This window comes from Ochotona princeps, chromosome 21 (genome assembly GCF_030435755.1).
Source record: "Ochotona princeps isolate mOchPri1 chromosome 21, mOchPri1.hap1, whole genome shotgun sequence".
Lineage (NCBI taxonomy): Eukaryota > Metazoa > Chordata > Mammalia > Lagomorpha > Ochotonidae > Ochotona > Ochotona princeps.
In genome coordinates, this window is record NC_080852.1 from 13,042,759 (window position 1) to 13,062,784 (window position 20,026).

The window sequence follows — 20,026 nt, forward strand, 5'->3', positions numbered from 1 at the left end:
CTGGACTTGGGCTCTGATTTTTGAAAACGCAAACCAGCAGCAACAACAAAAAACAAGCCCTTTATCGAAAGCTGGAATGCTTCCAGAGGTATCTTTAAACTAGCTAGGCAAGGCGCCCGCGGGCGGGGAGGGGGTGCACCTGTGAGACTTGGTTACTGCAGGAGCCGTTCATTTTGGCAGTCAAGGATAAATACGGAGCGGGAAGGAACTTCACACTATGCAAGGAGCAAGGGAGCCACCCCAAAAGAAGTGTTTCAGTCAGGAGGAAATGTGGGAAATCTGCATTGTTTCTCTGCTCCTGAAAGGCACCTGAAGAATGGGTGTGGGTTTACTTTAAACTCGAGGTCCGGGTTGCAGTTTGAGGAAGATGGGAGAAAACTTTGTGGCAGACAGTCCCAAAGCAGGGGCGTAACCCTCCTAACCAACTTTCTCTCCCACCCAGAGTATTATATGGATGCCTCGCCTCCTTAGAGCGCCTCCCCAGTCCCACCGAGAACCGCTACGTCTCCTTTAAGACGCAGGGGCCGTCCCTTCCTTTCCCCCCTCCCAGTCCACCACTCTTCACACCTAGGGTGGGAAAAGAGAATGGGGGCGGGGCGGCGGGCGGGGCGGGCGGGGCGGCGGGCGAGGCGGGAGGGGCGGGGTCGTGGTGATCGCCCCAATGGGCTCTGAGGATGCCTCCCGTGGACCCCGGCAGCCAATTCGCGGCGGGCTGGGGGGCGTGGCGAGGCGCTGTTGCAAAGCATCCAACGTGGGCCAGCGGGCGGCCGCTGGGCGCGCGGCCGAGGGGTGTGTGAGGGCGAGCGGCCGGAGGCGGGGCCTGGGAGATCCAGCCGGGCTGGGCCGCGGGGCGACTCGGGCCGAGCGGCTGATTGTTCGTCCGCGAGGTCGGCGGGACTGTGCGCAGAGGAGCGGTGCTGCGCCCGAGAGTGAGAGCGCGCGCGCTTCGCCGGCCGCCGTGGGACAGCAAGACGCACGGGGCTCTCGGAACGCAGGCTTGGCCGCGCTGTCCAGCCCGGCGTCTCACAGCTTCGTGCCCGGAACCGCGAAGAAGATGCCTGCCGGCTCCGAGCTCCGGCTGCGAGGCTGAGCGCCTGCCTTCCAGCGGCGGCGGGCAGCGGCGCTTGGCGTGCGCGGGGCGCCCCGGAGCCACCCCAGAACGCGGCAGGAGGACACGGAGCGGCGGCCGAGCACCCATTGCCCGCACCTATAGAGGTGGTTTGGGAGAGAGAGCTGCAGGCGGGTCGGCCCGGATGGGCGCTGGGTTCGCGGCCCCCGCCGGGCGCTGCCGAGCGGCCCGGACACCGGGGGCCCGCTGAGCGCTGAAGCCGCGTCTGCGGAGAGAACGTGTGCGGGCGGCCATGCCCCGGCTCGGAGCCTAGTGCCGAGTGGAGCCTCCTCCGGGCTGTCCGCGCCTGCACCCGCTCGGGACCTCGCAGTCCCCGCGCCCGTGGTTCGCTACGCGCTCCAGACAAGATGGCGCGGCCGGTCCGGGGAGCGCTCGGGGCCCCGCGTCGCTCGCCTTGCCTTCTCCTCCTGTGGCGGCTGCTGCTGCTGCTGGAACCCGCGACCGCCACGGCCGACCCGCGCGCACCCTGTGCGGCCGCCTGCACTTGCACTGGGGACTCGCTGGACTGCGGCGGGCGCGGGCTGGCGGCGCTTCCCGGGGACCTGCCCTCCTGGACGCGGAGCCTGTGAGTACCACCTGTGCCGACCTTCTTGCGCCCCGGGACGCTGTCATTTGGGGGCTAGGGCGGCAGGGGTTGCAGCTTGGGTTCTGTGTGTGGAGTTGTGTGGGTTGGAAGATTTAGCATGGAGGTGCAGGGGAGAAATGAGTACGCCTCCGGGAGTGTCGAGTCGAACCAGCATGGGTCGTGCAGGTCGTGAAGGTTTGAAGATGAGTGAGTGTACCTCATGGGAGGGCCAGGAGGTTGAACGAGTGGGGTTTCCCGGGTTGAACGATTAAGGGTCGAGGTGGTTTGGGGGTGCGCGAGCGCGACAGGTGAAGGTCTGCAGGTGTGTGGGCGCGCGTCCCTGAGCGTGATATGGGGTCAGAGAGGGAGAAGCCGGGGAGGCGAGTTTGCGCGTGGGTGACCGTGGAACTTTGGTTGTGAGGCAGACTGTGAGAACGTGTGCATGTGGTGGTAGTGTTTTGGGATGCGTTTCTTGTTTGCTGTCTCGTGAGCTGTCTATGGTGTTTGGGCACCTTGGTTTCCCAGTGGGCAGTGAGTGAAGGTAGCTTGCGAACCTCCTGGAGTGAGAGTGTGTGCAGCCCCTTTGGCGGCCCGCCGTGGCTCTGGATGGAGCGGGAAGACTGCTTTCCTCAGCGAGCACTCCAAATCAGGGGGCTCGAAGAGTTCTCGGAAGGTGCGTGAGCGCTGTGGGAGAGTTTCTTTTTCCGCCTAGTTGGCATTATAGGGAACTGCGCTGCAGACCCTTCCTGTTGGTTCTGTTCCTTAGGGCCCCATTGGGCTTGGCGAACCGGGAGAGGTGGGTCCCCTCACTCATGAGAGCATCTTTCCTTCGGTAAAGGGTGTAAATGGTTTTGGAGTGGTGCTGCTTCAGGCCAGGGGCCGGACCGATGTAGCCGAGTTGGCTGGACCTCAAGTAGGGTCTTTTAAGTGCTGTCAGGATTTTCGTCTGTCGGGAGTGAGGGGTGGGGTGTGTGTGTGTGTGTGTGTGTGTGTGAGAGAGAGAGAGAGAGAGAGAGAGAGAGAGAGAGAGAGAGAGAGAAAGAGAGAGAGAGAGAGAGAGAGAGTCACAGAGTGAGACCAGAAAAAAATGGACTTACGTGAATATGGTAGAAGGGAAGAGCCGCTTTCTACTTCTTGACAATCTACCTGGTCCAGGAGGCAAAATCCTGTCTAGCCGTCAGTAATTAAGTATCTCTGGAGAACTGTTGGAACCTTCCAGAAAAGGCCCAGCTGGTCTAGTCTGCGTTTCAGTTGAGTGACTGAACCTTTTTTTGCTAGAGTTGAGAAGAGGTAACAGCAGTGACCTGGGGTGAGACACTGTTAGAGAAAGCTGGTGACTGGTGCGTTTTGGCCAACACTTTTGGCTTGTTGGAGCTGCGCGGGCGGGGTGCTTCTCTTGCTGCGGCAAGGACAAGTTAAAAAGTTAAGTCTCTTCCGTTCCTGCGCTGGTCTCTAACTTGCCCAAGAGAAACCCTGTTTCCCAGCTTAGAGCTGCGGGGGCTCCGAGGAGGCTGGCCAGGACGGTTTCCGCCACTTAGGGTTCTCCTTGGTGTCTGCTACTTTGGCAGAATTCACCTAGGGACCTGTGTCATAGGGTGGGTTTTAAAACAGGCCAGGGCTGTTGAAGGGCTAGCTTTATCGCTGTTTGGGGTGTTGTGGTTTTTCCTTAAGACAGTTTGCCCCCTCCCGGCTCCCTCCGCCCTGCCCCACATAGAATCACGTGGAAGGAATCAGAAGAAACGTTGCAGGGTTCACCAGTTGTGGGAGTGAAGGTGTCTGTGGGGTCGTGGGGAAGGTGCTGAATTCCAGAGTCCTAGCTTTTGGAGATGGCAGAGTGTCCTTTTATTTACCCCACCCCCCCTTTTTTGTGTGGTCACACGACCCAATTTGTGTTGCTTTGTGTCCTGGGAGCCAAACACACTGGTTGTGTTTTAGGCTTTCTGTTGCCTGGAGATAACGTTTCACTGGGCTTAAATACCTTTAAAATTGAAGTCTTGTCTGTTTTACACGTGTGATCATCTGTAAATACCTAACTAGGTATTTTGAGCTTCAGAAGACTTGATTATACTAATTATGGTGTTAACTGATTAGATTTTAAGATGTGGTTTCTGGTTAGTATGTAAAGACACTATACGTAGGAAATTGGTGTCCTTCGAAAAATACTTGTGATGTTATTTTATTTTTGAGTAAAGAAAATCAAGCATTTTTCCCCCTACTGTTAAGATTTCTGAAATAAACCATTAGTCTTATTTTTAAATCCCCCTAAGGTTATCTGTGATTTACATTTGTGGCTATTATGCAACAAGATCTGCCAGGAGAAAATCTTAGAATATAATGTAAGAAAAAAACTTGTTCTTTCACCAAGTTTACACCCTGTAAGTACATTGTTTCTAGAGAATGTATAGATCTTCTTTATAAGCCCATGAACTGGGTTTACTGCAGCTAGTTCAAACAATTTCAAGCTGAGGGTTAGAGATAGCAGGGGACCCATAGCTTTATGGATTTTTTTTTTAAGCTTTTGTAAACAGCACATCTAAGTTTGGAGTTGCTCTTAGGCCTGATATAAGGAAAGTAAAACATTTAAATAGTGTAAATACAATGTAAAAAGAAGAAAAGGGATGGCGCCAGTACAGGTGAAAGTGGTTCATTCCTGGGCCTTCAAGATGATCTACTCAACACAGTAACTTATAATTGTAGCAGTTGAGCCGTAGCTGAACGTCCCATCCAATTACGTAGGTGAGACTCGCGTAGTCCAACCAACACATTCGTAAATAGCACCAAGTACTGCCAAGTCTTATTCCAACTTCCCAGAACCTTAGAAGAAGTTGTACTTCCTAGAACTGAGATGTTTGCTTTCTTTGAAATTATTTTTTTGAGAGCATGTCTTCAGAATCTGTTTCAGAATTACTGCATAACTTCTTTCAAGGCTCACCTGTGGGATAAATTTGAGTCACAAAATGTTGTTAGCTGAAAGTCTTGAGAGCTTCTGAATGGCCTGTCGGGTTGTGATTGAAGAGGCAGGCAAACCCGCTGACTCTTTGCTACTTACATTCAAAGGCAAGGTTGTTCACAAGAGGACCCCGGATGTAGGGTCTCTGGGATGTGTCTGTGATTGCAGGTCCGGTGGCTTAACTCTGCCCTAGCTGGCTTCGGGTTGGGGTTTCATTATAGAATAAACAGTGACCTCTTGACCACTGTTGTGGTGAAGCCAAGAGGACCTTTGTCTTTCAAATTTTACAGCAGTGCTCCAAGGCCCAGGGGTTCTGGGTGTTGTGAATTAAGGGGTCCAAAAGCACTTCCCATCCTGTTTATGCAAATTAAAATTGAAGTGCAGGCTACCAAATTGGTCCAGAACCTAAGCTGAGATTTTTTTTTTTTAAACCAAATATACCAATTGTTATCTGGAACATCCTTCCCACTCATCGGGCCTTGGCGGGGTGGGGGATGGGACTGCAAAAAGGTGCAGAAAGGTGTGAGGGAGCATTTGAAACTCAGAGTAATACAGGGAAACAGTCTGAAGTGCATCTGTGCTATCCCAAGTTCTTGGGAAATTGAGTTCAGGAGTGCTTGGCAACAAGTGTTGGATGGCTGGTGTTAGCATCTCTTGCTGGTGGAAAACATGTCTGTTGCTGGCTCTTTTTTTTTTTTTTTTTTTTTTTTTTTTTTCTGTAGAGGGTTCTGGCAAATATTCTTGATTGCCTTGAGAGAAAAGCACACTCCCTAAGTCCTGCTCCTATGCAATTATGACCATGAAATCTTAAGTTTTGAGTGTGGCATGATCGGGAAGTGTCCAAATAACCCTCGGGGCCCAGTATGAGCTCTGTACTGGCAGTGTCCCTATTGCCGCGATCGCCGCCTTTTTTTTTTTTTTTTGGAAATGAAGTGTGCTCATCTTTTTCCATAATGACACAGGGTGACTGGATTTCTCCAAAGTGAGGTTTTCCGTGGGTGCGTGTGTCGTATCAGGTCCTTGGGAACACCTCACAAAGGGTGAAGGAAACGGTGCGTACTGAGAGAGGGCTGCTTGGGGACCTCCCAGTGTCGCCCCCTCCCTCCAGGGTTCATTACTTTGCTTGGGTTCCTGGGCACTTCGCGAGCTCATCGCGAAGGCCTCTGGCTGACCTTTCTCTCACTTAGACGCTGAACTCACAAAGAAAGGGCCTCTCCCTCATTCTGCAGAGGTGTCTCCTTGGTGCCAAGCCTTTTCAGCATCCTCTCAGGATGGACAGGAATGTGGGAGCAAGCGCTGTCGTTTTGTTGTGACTGAATAATGCACCTGGCCCAGAATCTTGCACCTGCTAACGCCCTGAAGGTCTGTGCAATGGGAAGGCAGCTTAGAGGTTGTTGAAAATAGCCTATAGTTATTTTGAAATGACATTCCCAGGAGAGAGAAATCAAGAAAAGGAATGCATTGACTTTAAAGTTGCTGTAAGCAATAAAGGATGTTGGTTGTAGCAGGGTCTTTTTTTTTTTCCTTTTCCTTATGTTTTTAAAAACATGAAAGACATTCTTGTGACTTACCCAATAGTCGGAGGAACTTTAGGTTTCACGGGCTAGCCTAACTTTCAGCTTCTTTTGAAAGAGCACAGTAGACCTTCCCCCTCCTCAGTGGCTGCAATTTGAAACCCTGGGGGGTCTTTAAAAAGCCATCAGGACTCTGGGCTGTGTTAACATTCAGGGCTGTATTACAATGGATGCAGTTTCCTAGGCTGAAGGCATTGTCTAGAGGCAGGATTCAGCAGGAGTAAAGGAAAAATTCCCAGGCAGAGGAGTGAAAGTATCTGAAACCCTCCTGTGATCACACTGGCATGTGGGACATTCGGGGGCTGTAGGCCATGTTTCTTCAAGACTTCAGCGTGACTTTGTGCCAAGAGGTCCAGTGCATTTTCTTCCTGGCCTCGGTTCTTGGGTATCATGGCTGTGGTCTTCTGTTTCAAGGTAAATTACAGGAATCAGAGAAAATAATGCAAATTTTTTCTTGTCTCCTCTGCAAAAAAGTAGTGCTTTTTTGAAGCCCAGTGTTAAATTGTTTTTTAATAGTCTACACTTTGAAATAGGCTTTGCTTTTTATGCCCAAAGAATTTTATGTTAGAGTGTAGCAGTCCAGACTGACCACCTGATTGAGCTGAGACGTCTTCTGCTGTAGAACTTGATACATGGCCGCTGTCATCATTGCAGGGAAAAATGAAAATAGTAGTTTTGTTGTCTGTTTGGTAATTGCTAACTCGTGTCCCTTTTTTGTGAACTTTTTGTTATCTGCTTTGTATGTTTCTATTCTGTTGTTTAATGCTCTGTCTGTGATTTTATGCAAGCACGCCATTCGTAGTCATCTGAAACAGAAGCTACACACTTTATCTACTTATAAAAGTCATTTTATAAGGAAACAGCTGTCTCCATTTTCCTTGTCTCCCCCCCCACCCCCCACATTTTGTTCTTTGTCTCTGCTTAGCAGGTATTTGTCAGCCAGTTATCCCCTGGTCTCCATTTGGGTTACGATTTGGGGGAAGGAGACATGCACTTGTCCCTGGTGGTCACATCTAGCCCACCCCCTGCTCTAGTGAGGCGAGTTGTGAAGAAGAGGTTGAAAGTTGATTCTAGGGTCTTCTCTGAGCTACATGTGTGGTTTTGGGCAGATTTCTTACTTTCCTTTTTTTTTTTTTTTTTTTTTTTAAAGATTTATTTATTGGAAAGTCAGATATACAGAGAGGAGGAGAGACAGAGAGGAAGATCTTCCATCTGCTGATTTCACTCCCCAAGTGACCACAACAACTGGAGCTGCGCCGATCCAAAGCCAGGAGCCAGGAACCTCCTCCAGGTCTCCCATGGGGGTGCAGGGTCCCAAGGCTTTGGACCATCCTTGATTACTTTCTCAGGCCTCAAGCAGGGAGCTGGATGGCAAGTGGGGCTGCTGGGACACAAACTGGCGCCCTAATGGGATCCTGGCACATGCAATGTGCAAGGATGGATCTTAGCCACTAGGCTACTGTGCGGGTCCACTTACTTTTTTTTTTTTTTTTTTGTAATTATTTGAAAGGCAGAGTTAGAGGAGGAGAAAGAAAGATATTTCCCTCTACTGGTTCTCTACCCTACCCCATGGATACAACAGCTGGAGCTGGGCCAGACTGAAGCCAGGAGCCTAGAATTTCATCTGGATCTTGCACAGGGATAGCAGTGGCCCAGGCACTTGGACCATCTGCTGCTGCTTTCCCAAACACCTTGGCAGGGAGCTGGAATGAAAATGGAGCAACCAGGACTCAAAACAACAGACAAATAGGGTGCTAGTTTCAAAGGTGGTGGCTTAAACCCACTGTTAAGAACACTGGCACCCAGCAGAGGATGCCCAGTGCCTTGTCAGAGTGTGGAAAACAAAACAGAGAGGACCACTCTCCTGGCAAGCTTTAGAACGCATTCCTGGGCCTGTGGATGTACTGAGGTGGATTTGGTCAGCCAATAGACCTTGGAAAGATTTTCTCAACCCTCGTGCAACAAAGCTAGCCATGTCTCAGAAGTATCAGAACCACTCAAGTAACACCCTTGGAACACTCTTCCCCCACACCAGTCATCAAATGACTGTCCCCCATCCCTGGGTGCTGATGTTTGACAACACAGGAGGGGAAAAAAATTGAAACATTTGTCCCCTCTACATTCCTCTATACCTTGACCTTCCCCACCTTAATCAGAGACCCACATGGGCTTGCATCCCTCTCAACTATGTAAACAATGTTAAAAATATTTTAAAAAGAAAAAATAATACTGGCACCTTGCCTCTTTCTAAAAAGGAGATTTTGCTTGGCATTGGAGGATGCCTGTGCTCTGTCTCCCAGTGTGAGTCTGCTGTCCTGATTGTGGATCACGTTTTGAATGTTAAGACCTCCCCTCCATAGCTGAATACTTTGCATCCTCTGTGGTGGCCGCCTGCTTGTTTTTTTTTTTTTTTTTTTTTTTTTTAATTATTTATTATTTAACTTCAGTAATTACATTGTATTATGTGACACAGTTACATAGATACTTAGGCCGCCTGCTTGTTGACAAAAGTGTTTCTGGGTAGTGTTCAGCTTTCTGACCCAAAGGAGTATGATATGCAGGGCTCACAACCCAAGCAGTTTTCTCCGATAAGCTTTTGTTGATAAATATGAAGTGCAACAAGTGAAATCTCACGGGCCTTTGCAAGTCTCAGAAGGTGGGAATCTGTGATCAGTTGCATCACATTATACAATTAGCAAACAGTATTGAGGTAGTTTGTAAATCCCTTCCAGTTGTACAGATGCTTCAATCTAGTTAGCATTATTCTTTTGGGAGGTAGGATGTGGGATGTGGCAAGGAGGCAGGGAAGTGAGAGACTATTAAACTAATCATTTTACCCTATTATTTCCCAGGGTTTCATTGAAATTGAGCCCAACTGAGATGCATGTAGCCCCCACAGTCAATCACTTGGAAAAATACAGGTGCGCTCTTACAAACGGGGTCAGGTTACAGATTTTGGAGCCGGCTGCATCCTCACCGTGTCCACTTCTTTTCGTAAAGACTTGGTGGAGGAGGGGAGGAACAATTGTTGAGTTGTAGGCAGAGAACCCTTCTCATTTATTTGGGTCTGTTTACAGTCCAGTGGTAACTTTGTAGGGGACCCAGGGATGTGAACACCGGGCCATTTGAGAAATCTGGCACGGATACCTCCTCCAAAGCCGTTGACCGTTTGCTGTTGCTCATTGTGCACCTGTGCCTGAGTCCCTTGCCCCGTGAATGGCGGTGATTCACAGCCTTACCCACATGAACGGCCACGATTGTTTGCGTCTTTATTACTATTTAATCTAGCATAACCGGTAAGGCCCATTGTGCGAACAACCAATCCGTTCATCCCTGCAAGTCCTAATACAGCTTGGTTTTCCTCATGGACCAGGATGCAAGTTCCAATCAGTTGCTGGAATGGTTTGTTTTGGCAAAAATGCAGCATTCAGAAGGTTTCAAGAAAACATGGCCTTTCTTCTCGTGCTTTTGGGTTGATTGTTCTCTCCACTTTCACGGTGCAGAGGCCTCAGATCTTTTATGATCTATAACTTTTTCTTTCTCAAGGTCACCGATTAATAAGAAAATGAATGAAAGAAGTGAGGCTCTTTCCCACAAGCAGAATTGGCTTGGACATTGAGACACAAGGTGGGATAACGATGATCCCCCTTCCCTCCTCTAGCTGTTGTTTTTTTAAAGATTTATTTATTTTATTACAAAGTCAGATATACAGAGAGGAGGAGAAACAGAGAGAAAGATCTTCCATCCAATGAGTCACTCCCCAAGTCACCGCAATGGCCGGTGCTGTGCTGATCCGGAGCCAGGAGCCAGGAACTTTCTCCAGGTCTCCCACGTGGGTACAGGATCCCAAAACATTGGGCCGTCCTCGACTGCTTTCCCAGGCCACAAGCAGGGAGCTGGATGGGAAGTGGAGCTGCTGGGATTAGAACCGGTGCCCGTATGGGATCCCGGCACGTTCAAGGCGAGGATTTCAGCCACTAGGCCACGCTGCCGGGCCCCTAGCTGGGTTTGATAAAACCCCAAAACTGCACAGTGCTATCCTCTAAAACTCCTTTATGCAGCATTTAGCAAATTCTGTTCCCACCTCCACTTCCTGTCCTTTGTTTCTTCCACCCATGTGTAATTTGCTGCTCAAATAATTTACTGCTTATCTTGGCGGGGACATACATTACCCTGATAAACCCTTTCTGCTGGATTTCCTGCTTGACGATGGCCTGTTAGGATGACGAGGACTGAGCACTGTGGTCAAGCTGGGGGATGGATCATCTTGCTCTCTGCAGACCTTGCGATTCTAGCACTCTGAGTTTGGAAGCATTTAATACCTCAAGTATTAGCACTTTGGGCTGGATAACAAGAAGCTATCCTGTTGTTCTGTGTGGTTGGAACTACCCTCTGGGGAAGTCGGCTGCTGCAGATCCAACTTTTTCTTGTGAGATGATCTGAAAGATAAAATATTAAAAAAAAGTCAGTTAACGATTTGATATGCAACTAGGTGCTTAACTCAGTTCTATTGGATTTTTTGCCGTGTTTGCCCCAAGAGCACTTCTTTTCTTTGGAAGTAACTCCCAAGACATACTGTTGCGTCTGCTTGTGGATAAAGTATTCTCTCTCAAGTTAATAGCTTTATTAGGCTCTAATTCACCTGACTTTGATTTGGGTTCTGAAAACATGCTGCTTTTCAGGGAGAGTTTAGTAAGCTATATGTCCACAGAATGTTTATTGGGCACACACTGTGGACTATCCAGTTTATATGTTCTCAAAATCTGAAATTTTATTTTTTCTTTTTGTGGAAGATGCTTAGAACGACCTTTTGTCCTAGGGTCCTTTGTCAGAATGTGTAATTCCTATTGTTCTCCATGGTACTGTTTTTTTTTTTAACCAACCTATTAACTGTTGATTAGTGAACAAACATGACTATGAATAGATCATTTTAAAGTGGTGCTTCGGTTCTTGTTTAATAAAGGGGCAATTAACCATTGGTTATAGTTAAGTTAGAAGTCTGAACTAAGTTACCCAGTGTTTACTTTGCAAGATCTGAACTTCCAGCTGTGGCTACTTGTGGCTGCCTTAAATAGTGTTTAGAGGCACCATGTAAGAAAATCTTCACAAAGGCAAGAAACTAGGCTATTGGTGGGTTGAGATGGAAGGGGCTCTTTTTTTTTCTTAAGATTTGTTTTTTATTTGAAAGACAGAGTTATCGACAGTGAAGTCTTCCATCCCCTGGTGCACTCCCAAATGGCCACATTGGTTAGGCTGGGCCATGCCAAAACCGGGAGGCTGGCAGTCCATCCAGGTTCATGTGGGTGGCAGGGGCCCTTGTACTTGGACCATCGGCTGCTTTCCCAGGTGCATTTACAGGGAGCTGGATTGGAAGGTGGAGAAGCTGGGACTCAAGCTGGCATCACCCATGCGGTATGTCAGGGATGGTGGTGGTCATTTAACTCTGCCATAGTGGCAGCCCCTTGGGGGGCTCGTTCGGACAGATTTTGTGCAGGTTGCGGCTTAATGAGAGAGCTGAGGGTTTAAAGAGATGTCCAGCATGGTCAGTTTAAATTTGTGGATCTGTTAAGCTTCGTTAAATCTCTGTGCATGTTTGCTTACATACCATCAACAGCAGGTCCTCTTCAGAAATGCAGAAGTGTTCTTCAGAGGGTTTAAGGAAAAAATTAAGGGGGCGATTCCCCCCCCAAAAAAACCCAAAAAAGCTCTTACAACTGAGAGAATCTGACTATGAATTTAAGTTCTGTGTTATACGTTTGCAGAACTTGGTTCTTGCTTGCAGCAGATTTTAGCAGGGTAATACTGTGATCTGCTGTCATGCATCTTTTTCATTTTTTGAAATTTAATTTTTAAAATTGTTTTTATGTGTTGTGATTTCCTCACTCCACCTGGTCTGGTGTGAGTTTCTGGCACACAAGCTCCCAGTGCTTGCAAAACTTTATAAACAGCCAGAAGAGCTCATTGCTTCCAGGAAGTGGATTGTTGATGCAACCAAGTGATAGATGCAGGAGCTGCAGCTTGAGGGATCCAGAAAGCAGATGGAACCGCTGCGGAGCTCCACGGGTCTGCCTCCCCCACACTCTTCCGTTTGCTCAGCCTTTACATCCAGTTAGTCCTGTTGGCCACAGGCATTTTGGTCTGAGAGCTGTGTGCTTTAAGCAAAAGAAGAATCAAACTCTTGAATGTAGATTTTTGATTCTTTCACAAGAGTTCATTTGAAACAGTGCTTAAAATGGTTAAATTCTATCAAGTCCCTAACTGTCCTAAAATAAAGGCTGGCTGATGTTAGATAGTTCCTTGGGGGGCAGGATGGAGTCCAGGAAACTTGTTTGTATTTGGAATCTTTTAGTACTCAGTGCATCCTTCTGGACAGAGAGGATTTCATATTCTGCTCAAGTTTCTTAAAAAGGGGCACTAGTCCAAAGAAGGAAAATACTTTCACCTAGGAAGAAGAAATGGCATTTTCTTACAACCATGAAGGCAGCAATGTGGAGGAATGAGAAAAAGCACCTGATTGGGCCTCGGAAGCCTTGGAGTTGTGTCCCGGCTGTGCCGCTGCCTGGCTCTGTGAGGTGTTAGTCACCTCTGTCTTCCAGAGGGGATGTAACTGTGACTTCTCAGGTGGCTCTTTCATGTGTATGCTTCTACTCTAAGCAAAGCAGAGAACAAACTCCCTGTGTATTGGTTGGTGAGAATTAGCAGATGGGAGACTGGTTTTATGGCATTGCAAGTTAAGCTGCCTTCTGTGACACCAGCTTCTTGTATGGGCTCCAGTTTGCGTTGTGGCTGCTGCACCTCCAATCCAGCTCCCTGCTAATGCAGTGGAAGGTGGCACAAGTGTTTGGACTCTTGCCACCCACATGGGAGATCTGGGTGGAGTTCCAGGCTCCTGGTTTCTGCTTTGCTCAGCTCTGCCACCACTGCAGTCACTTAGAGACTAAACCAGTGGCTATCTCTCTCTCTCTCTCTCTCTCTCTCTCTCTCACTCACTCTCACTCACTCACTCACTCACTAGTTCTACCTTTTAGATAGAATCAATCTCCCCAAAAGAGAACTAAATTAATGTGGGGCTAGGCTACTTTGTTGAAAGCTTTCTTAGCATGTTTGATTTTTTTTTTAAAGATTTATTCATTTTATTACAGCCAGATATACACAGAGGAGGAGAGACAGAGAGGAAGATCTTCCGTCCGATGATTCACTCCCCAAGTGAGCCGCAACAGGCCGATGCGCGCCGATCTGAAGCCAGGAACCTGGAACCTCTTCCGGGTCTCCCACGCGGGTACAGGGTCCCAATGCATTGGGCCTTCCTCAACTGCTTTTCCAGGCCACAAGCAGGGAGCTGAGCCGGGATTAGAACCAGCGCCCATATGGGATCCCGGGGCTTTCAATGCGAGGACCTTAGCTGCTAGGCCACGCCACCGGGCCCAGCGTGTTTGATTTTGATGCTTGTGTGTGAAATGTTCAGCAAATGCAGAAGACTGTCCCCACGGAGCCCATTTGTGGGCCTTTAGATGTTACTGAATTTTCTACAACAAGCTGTGTACTGAGAATTCCTGGTGTAAAGTCTATAGAGTGATGGCATAATGAGTCCGAAATTCAACTTGGGGAAGTTTTATACCATGAAACTTTGTTTCATACACAGCAGTTATGACAAACATTGCATGAAATTATCTCCAGGATGTGTGTACAAGGTGTATATGAAACATGAATTTTGTGGTTGGGTTTGAGTCCTCTCCCCAGAATACCTCATAATGTGTATGTGGATATTCCAGAATCTGAAAATGTCTGAAATGTGAAATCCTGTGAAGCTCAGCCAAATTGCCTTTCCTGTCTGGTCCAAAGAAAATTAAGGAAGAAACCAAATGGAGACTGAAAACTTCATATCTTTGATTTAACTTTGGTAGATCTTAGGTTAAAAAAAGAATGAATTGGGGCCAGCATTGAGGCGTATCAGGTTAAGCCTCCACCTGTTACCCTGGCATCCCATATGGGCCAGTTCAAGTCCCGGCTGCTGCATTTCCAGTCTAGCTAATGTGTCTGAGGAAACAGTGGAAGATGGCTCAGGTGCTTGGGCTCCTGCACCGAAGTGGGAGATGTTGAGGAAGCTGCTGGTTCTTGGCTTCAGCGTGGCGTAGCCACTGGAGTCATTTGGTGAATGTCCCAATACATGAACATCATTCTGTTACTCCTCCTCTCTCTGCTACTCTGCCTTCCAAGTTAAAAAAAAATTATAAAAGGTGAATAAAGGTATTTAACAGACTGTTTATCTATTTACTTATTTGTTTATTTACTGGTTTACTCCTCAGATGGCCACAATTGCCAGGACTAGGAGCCTAAAACTCCCTCTGTGTCTCCCACGTAGATATCACAGGCCAAAGGTTTTGGGCCATTATCTACTGTCCCCCCTTACCCCCCCGCCAGCTAGATTAAAAGCAGAGCAGTTCAAACTTCTGGAAATTGAATTTGAGCTGTGATAGCAGATCCCGGCAGTGCAGGTGCCAGCCTCATTCACAATGCTGGCACGTTTGTTAGGGCAGTGTCTGTCTTGGGTAGGCTTTGTGTAACTAGCTGGGATGAGTCAGATTGTAGGCCATTTTTTTGGTATGGTACCTTAGGAGGCCTGAAACAACTTGGGGTCTGTAGTGATAGGGCAGAAACACAGGCACACATGTCATAAACACACTGTTTTTTTTCTGAGCCAGCTTGTTTCTCTGGCTACCCATAGGGGTTACATGAATTTCCGAGTGGCTTTGCTCGCTTTTATCAGAGAAACCTTTCATGTGTGCCTGTGCAGGTGGCAACTCAGCAGCCCAAAGGCTGTGGGCTTTAGTTTCCTAGTGTCTCAATTTGAGGGAGGCAGTGGCACTAAGTTCATACTACGTTTATCTGTCTAATAAAGTTTTCATTGATTTCTTGGTTAAACACTGCTGTTGAAAAATCTTGGTGCTTGTCTAATTAGTCCCCCATTTTTTACAATTTTTGTGTAAGTTTTTCATTTCGCAACAAATTTTTTTGTAATTTTGTAACAGGTGTTTTTGTTGTAGCTGTGTGTGTGTGTGTTGTAGCTTGTTTAGGGACACAGCTAAAATATAATGAAAATAGAAGCACTCTGAGTTTGGAACTTAAATTCAGCAGCCATTAGGTAGAACTTCAGGAAAGTAGAAATGAGGGAGGTGGAGCAAACAAGTAGACTTTTCTTTTTTCTTTTTGGGGGTGTGGGGTTGGAGTAAGCCTTGTCCCTTTAAGACCCATAGATGACCTTTTCCCATTGTGCTTTCTGAGGTCACAACAAGCCAGATGCTCCTCCCACCCTCCAGGAGCCTCTTATGTCACTGTCAAGCATTCTCTTTGTAATTCACTTGTCCTGGATTTTTTTTTTTTTAATTTAAATCTAGTGTTCCTCTAAAGAATTCTGAGCCCATCTGAGTAATTTTCACATGTTTTCCTTTTTTTTTTTTCTTTTTTTTTCTTCTGTCTCTGACTTGGGAGAGTAATGCAGCCTCACAGTCCTTGGCATCCCTTGCTTGACTTTGCTGGGACTCCCACAGATCAGAACCTGCAGTGGGGTTCTGGGGTTGACCCCTCTTGTGATGGTTCTGACTTGACCCGTGTGCAGGACTGAGCAGAAGTGAGATGAGAATTTAGCCACAGAGCAAGGGTGTTTCCTGTGTGCTGGGGCTTTGAGTTGCCCCCACCACCAGCTGTGAGTATAGGGATGAATTCAGACGCCTCGTTTGGTCATGGGTCCTGTGGCTGTACACGCCTGCAGCGTGAGCGCTGTAGCGGGAGACTTGTCTGATTGTGTGTTGGAACTTTGGGAGAGAACCTTTGACCTGCAGCAGAAACCAGGGACAGTCCTCCTCCTTTCCCCGTTGTCCTTGTTTTCTACTGTGCTTGAGAAGTACTTCAAAGGATCAGATGTGTTGCTGCCGGACACCGTGCAGTGATTGTTGAAAGAATTTGGAAATATAATTGAAAACAAACTTTGTTGAGCCAGGCCCATCCAGGCGAGTTCTTACTTTGAGGGAGAAGGGAATTCCAAGTTTTTCCTCTATTTGGAGCTGATGTCTCAGAACACTTGTTCTGTGAGATGAATCATCTGTGAATTCTACATCTGGGAGTTATATATTGGGAAATGGCATTCTTTTCAAATGTAGAAGAAACACAAAAGCTTAAAGTTACAGTGCAGTTGGAAAATTTTAGTCAGAGTTTTATAAAAAAAAAAAAATGAGCCTCAAGATGAAATTGGCAGAGTGATTGTACGTGAGATTGCGGTACCTAAAATAGACATGTCCATTTATGGAAAGCAAGAGAGTAGGCACACTTCTTTATTGGGGCCCCTGCCCTTTGTTTTGAAACAGATGATTTTTAAAAAAATTAATCCATTTTCACTTTACTTGAAAGGCAGAGAGGTAATCGGACATAGAGCTTCCATCTCCTGGTTTATTCCAGAAATACCCACAGAACTGCCAGGGCTGGGCCAGGCAGAAACCTGGAACCTGGTACCCAACCCAGGTCTCCCATGTGGATGGCAGGAGCCCAAGTCCTTGAGCCTTCTTTGCTGCCTGCCAGGGTAAGCATGAGAGGACAGCTGGATCTGAAGTGGAGTTAGGCGCTCCAGTGAGGGAGGCAGGCATTCCAAGGCGTGGCGTTATCGCTGAGCCAAGCACCCATCTTGATAGTTGAGGGCATTTTAAGTAATGCCACGGACCTTATCTGATCAGTCATGATTCAAGGCACATGTGACTTGAGAGTTTCTATTAGTGTGTCATTTGTCTTGAGCTCTGTAACTAAATACAGGCCGTGGTCACCCTTGGGAAGTCCAGAGCATTGCGATGTTGGAAGATCTTTAAGGGGAAGTGATGTTACGTCCTCCTCTGTGGAGTCGTGCGTTCTACGTTTCTGGGTAGGAGAGGTGGGAGGGTTGTGGAAGTGAGGATGAGGCAGCTGTAGTGTTCTGTGTCACAATGATCAGAGAGCTGGCTATGAAGCTGCCTATGTGGCCTCAGATGGCTGGGGCTTCATTGTGCCTCAGTTTCCCCTCCATGGAAAGGGAGTGTGATTGTGGTGCCCACTTTACTAAGCTCGTCCTGAGGACAAAAATGCAGTAACTTAAAAGTTCTTTTTTTTTTTTTTTTTTATTATTATTTATTTTATTACAGCCAGATATACACAGAGGAGGAGAGACAGAGAGGAAGATCTTCCGTCCGATGATTCACTCCCCAAGTGAGCCGCAACGGGCCGATGCGCGCCGATCCGATGCCGGGAACCTGGAACCTCTTCCGGGTCTCCCACGCGGGTGCAGTGTCCCAAAGCATTGGGCCGTCCTCAACTGCTTTCCCAGGCCACAAGCAGGGAGCTGGATGGGAAGTGGAGCTGCCGGGATTAGAACCGGCGCCCATATGGGATCCCGGGGCTTTCAAGGCGAGGACTTTAGCCGCTAGGCCACTGTGCCGGGCCCCACTTAAAAGTTCTTTAAACAGTCCGGCACAAAAGTGCAAGGAAGACTCCTGTTGCAGTTAGAGCAGTAATCGTGTGCATATGTGCATTCTACAGTAGGAAGCATTCATGTCAGTTAATTTAATCATTGTCCTAATCCTGTGAAATATTTTACTTAAACCATTTTTTTAATTCTAGTGTTTGTTTTTTGGGGGTATGAGGAGGAGGGAGGAGCATAGCACAGGCCGGAGGAGGGGTGACCTTGTGACATCTTTTTTTTCCTCTAACAGGAAGTGCTGTGATTTTAATGGTTGGGTCACCTGAAGGACACATTTTGAGTTTTAAACTCTTTTTTTTTTCATTCAGCTTCTTTGAGAGGGAGAGGAAGAAGAGAAAGAAGCGGGGAGAGAGAGCGAGCGTGAGCTTAATCTAGTGTGCACAACAGCCTGGACTGGGCCAGGCAAAAGCTGGATCTGGGAACTTCAGCTGAGTCTCCCATGTGGGTGTCCCAGGGACATCACCTGCTGCCTCCCAGGATACTCATTAACAGGAAAATGAAATTGTGAGCAGAGTTGAGACTCGAACCCTGGGCTTCAGGTCATGGGATGTAGTTTTCCCACGCCGCAGGGCCTTAATTGCAACGGCCAGTAGCTGCCTGTCTGTACCACTGTGTTATGTGTGAGACCCAGAGTGGTGCGTGATGGACCTTGTGTGTTGTTGCCAGTTAGAACTCAGATCTGCCTTCGCCTGTTTGTGTTTAGAAAGAACAAGACTGAGACCCTGTCTGCTTGCTTTCTTGCATTCCATTTAAGCCTGTGAGTTCCTTCAGGCCAGTGATTGGTTCAGAGCGACTGGCTCTTCACTCTTCAGTGGCTTAAAGCACTGCGCTGGGTCCTGGCCGTAGAGCCGGCATTCTATAAACAGTGACTTCAACACGATCTTGTTGGAGTGCATGCGCCTTCCCTGGGAGGCTTGTGTGTCAGAATCCATTTTTGGTTTGCCTCTTTGGTGGAGGAGGGTGGTAGCCTGCACATATGCCTTGCCATCTGTTGCTTATTGTTTCTTTTAGGTTGCGGTTTATGTTCCTGGTCCGTGTTGCTTTGGTTTCTGGAGCAACTGCGAATATTATATGCTTGGGGATCAAAAAAAGTAAACTATTTATAAACAGCAAAGGATCCTTGGGTTTGGAAAGTGTTTTTCTCAAATGCGTGTATATTTGGTGGCTTTATTATAATCTCACTGATGTATCGTTAGACAATTTGCAGATCGCAACACGTCTAAAAGATGGGCGAGTCATCGTCCGGCTTTGTGTAACCAGCTCACAAACAGCCTTGGTGATAAGGCCCTGGTGTTAACACTGACCCCAGTGGTGTATTTTTAACTCAACAACATATAAACAGTTTAGCCTGCCGGTGGAGTTTATACTCTGCTTGAAATCCTTGGCATGCTTTGGGTTGGGTGGGGCTGGGGAGACACATGTGGTCCTGGGAGACTAAAGTGGCCATCCGTGACCCATTGTCCCCACCCCTGCCCCTTCATTGCACAGGGAAAAAAAACTAGGAGTGAGGAAGAAAGTGGAGTGTATCTGTGATTTTATATTGAAAAAAGTTTTTATGGAGTGGAGGGACTATTTCTCCATGTGATATAGATGGAAGAATGTGGAGGGTTTTTGTTTGTTTGTTTTTAATTGTGGTTCACATCTGACCCCAGCCACAGGTCTTTGCAGGGCCACAAACTGGAGCAGGTAGAATTCCATCAGTTAAAGCTCTGGCTGTCCCCTCACCTCTCTAGTTTTATTCTGCCTTCTTCCCAGATCCCACCAGCCCGGGTCACCATGATGGGGCTTTTCCAACTGTGTCCTGGGTCCCTCACATGCCATTCCCTCTTCCAGGAGACTTTGCCCCACCAAGTTCATGCACCTTAAATGTTTCTTTCCCTGAACACAAGGCCAGTGTTCCCATCTTGAGGAGTCTGCAGTGGGACATTTAATGGGACTGTTTAATTAATAACCGATTTCCTGGGGCTGTCTGTAAGTTTCCCAAAGGCAGGGGCAGCTTTCTTCCTGATCCACCATTATGTTCTCAGAGTCCAGCACAGGGCCCAAGAGACATCGCTCTGCAGAGACACTGATGCAGATGTGGGGATTGGCATTCGTTCATTCTCTTAAGTCCTCTGCAAAGAGCTTTCCCAGACCAGCAGAACAATTTGGACCTCCCAGAGTGCTCCTTTCTGCGCATTTGCTAAGCGTCTACCTCGTCTGTCTGGTAGTTTCTTCCATTTCTCTGAGATACTAGTGTTGGGAAGGGGAGAAAAGCGAGGCACATGGAGTTGAGATGGACAGGATGGCAGAGAGGCTGTTTGTGTGCCAC

At 47.8% G+C, this 20,026-nt stretch overlaps 1 protein-coding gene across 1 annotated transcript in view; it reads left to right on the top strand.

Moving 5' to 3' along the window:
• The first annotated feature begins 991 nt into the window (after window positions 1-991).
• LRIG1 (leucine rich repeats and immunoglobulin like domains 1) overlaps window positions 992-20,026 on the top strand; it is a 116,533-nt gene continuing 97,498 nt past the window's right edge. The window contains exon 1 of the mRNA XM_036497456.2: window positions 992-1,694. Coding sequence (XP_036353349.2) covers window positions 1,477-1,694 — 218 coding nt within the window. The 5' untranslated portion in view covers window positions 992-1,476. The remainder of the gene's footprint in view (window positions 1,695-20,026) is intronic.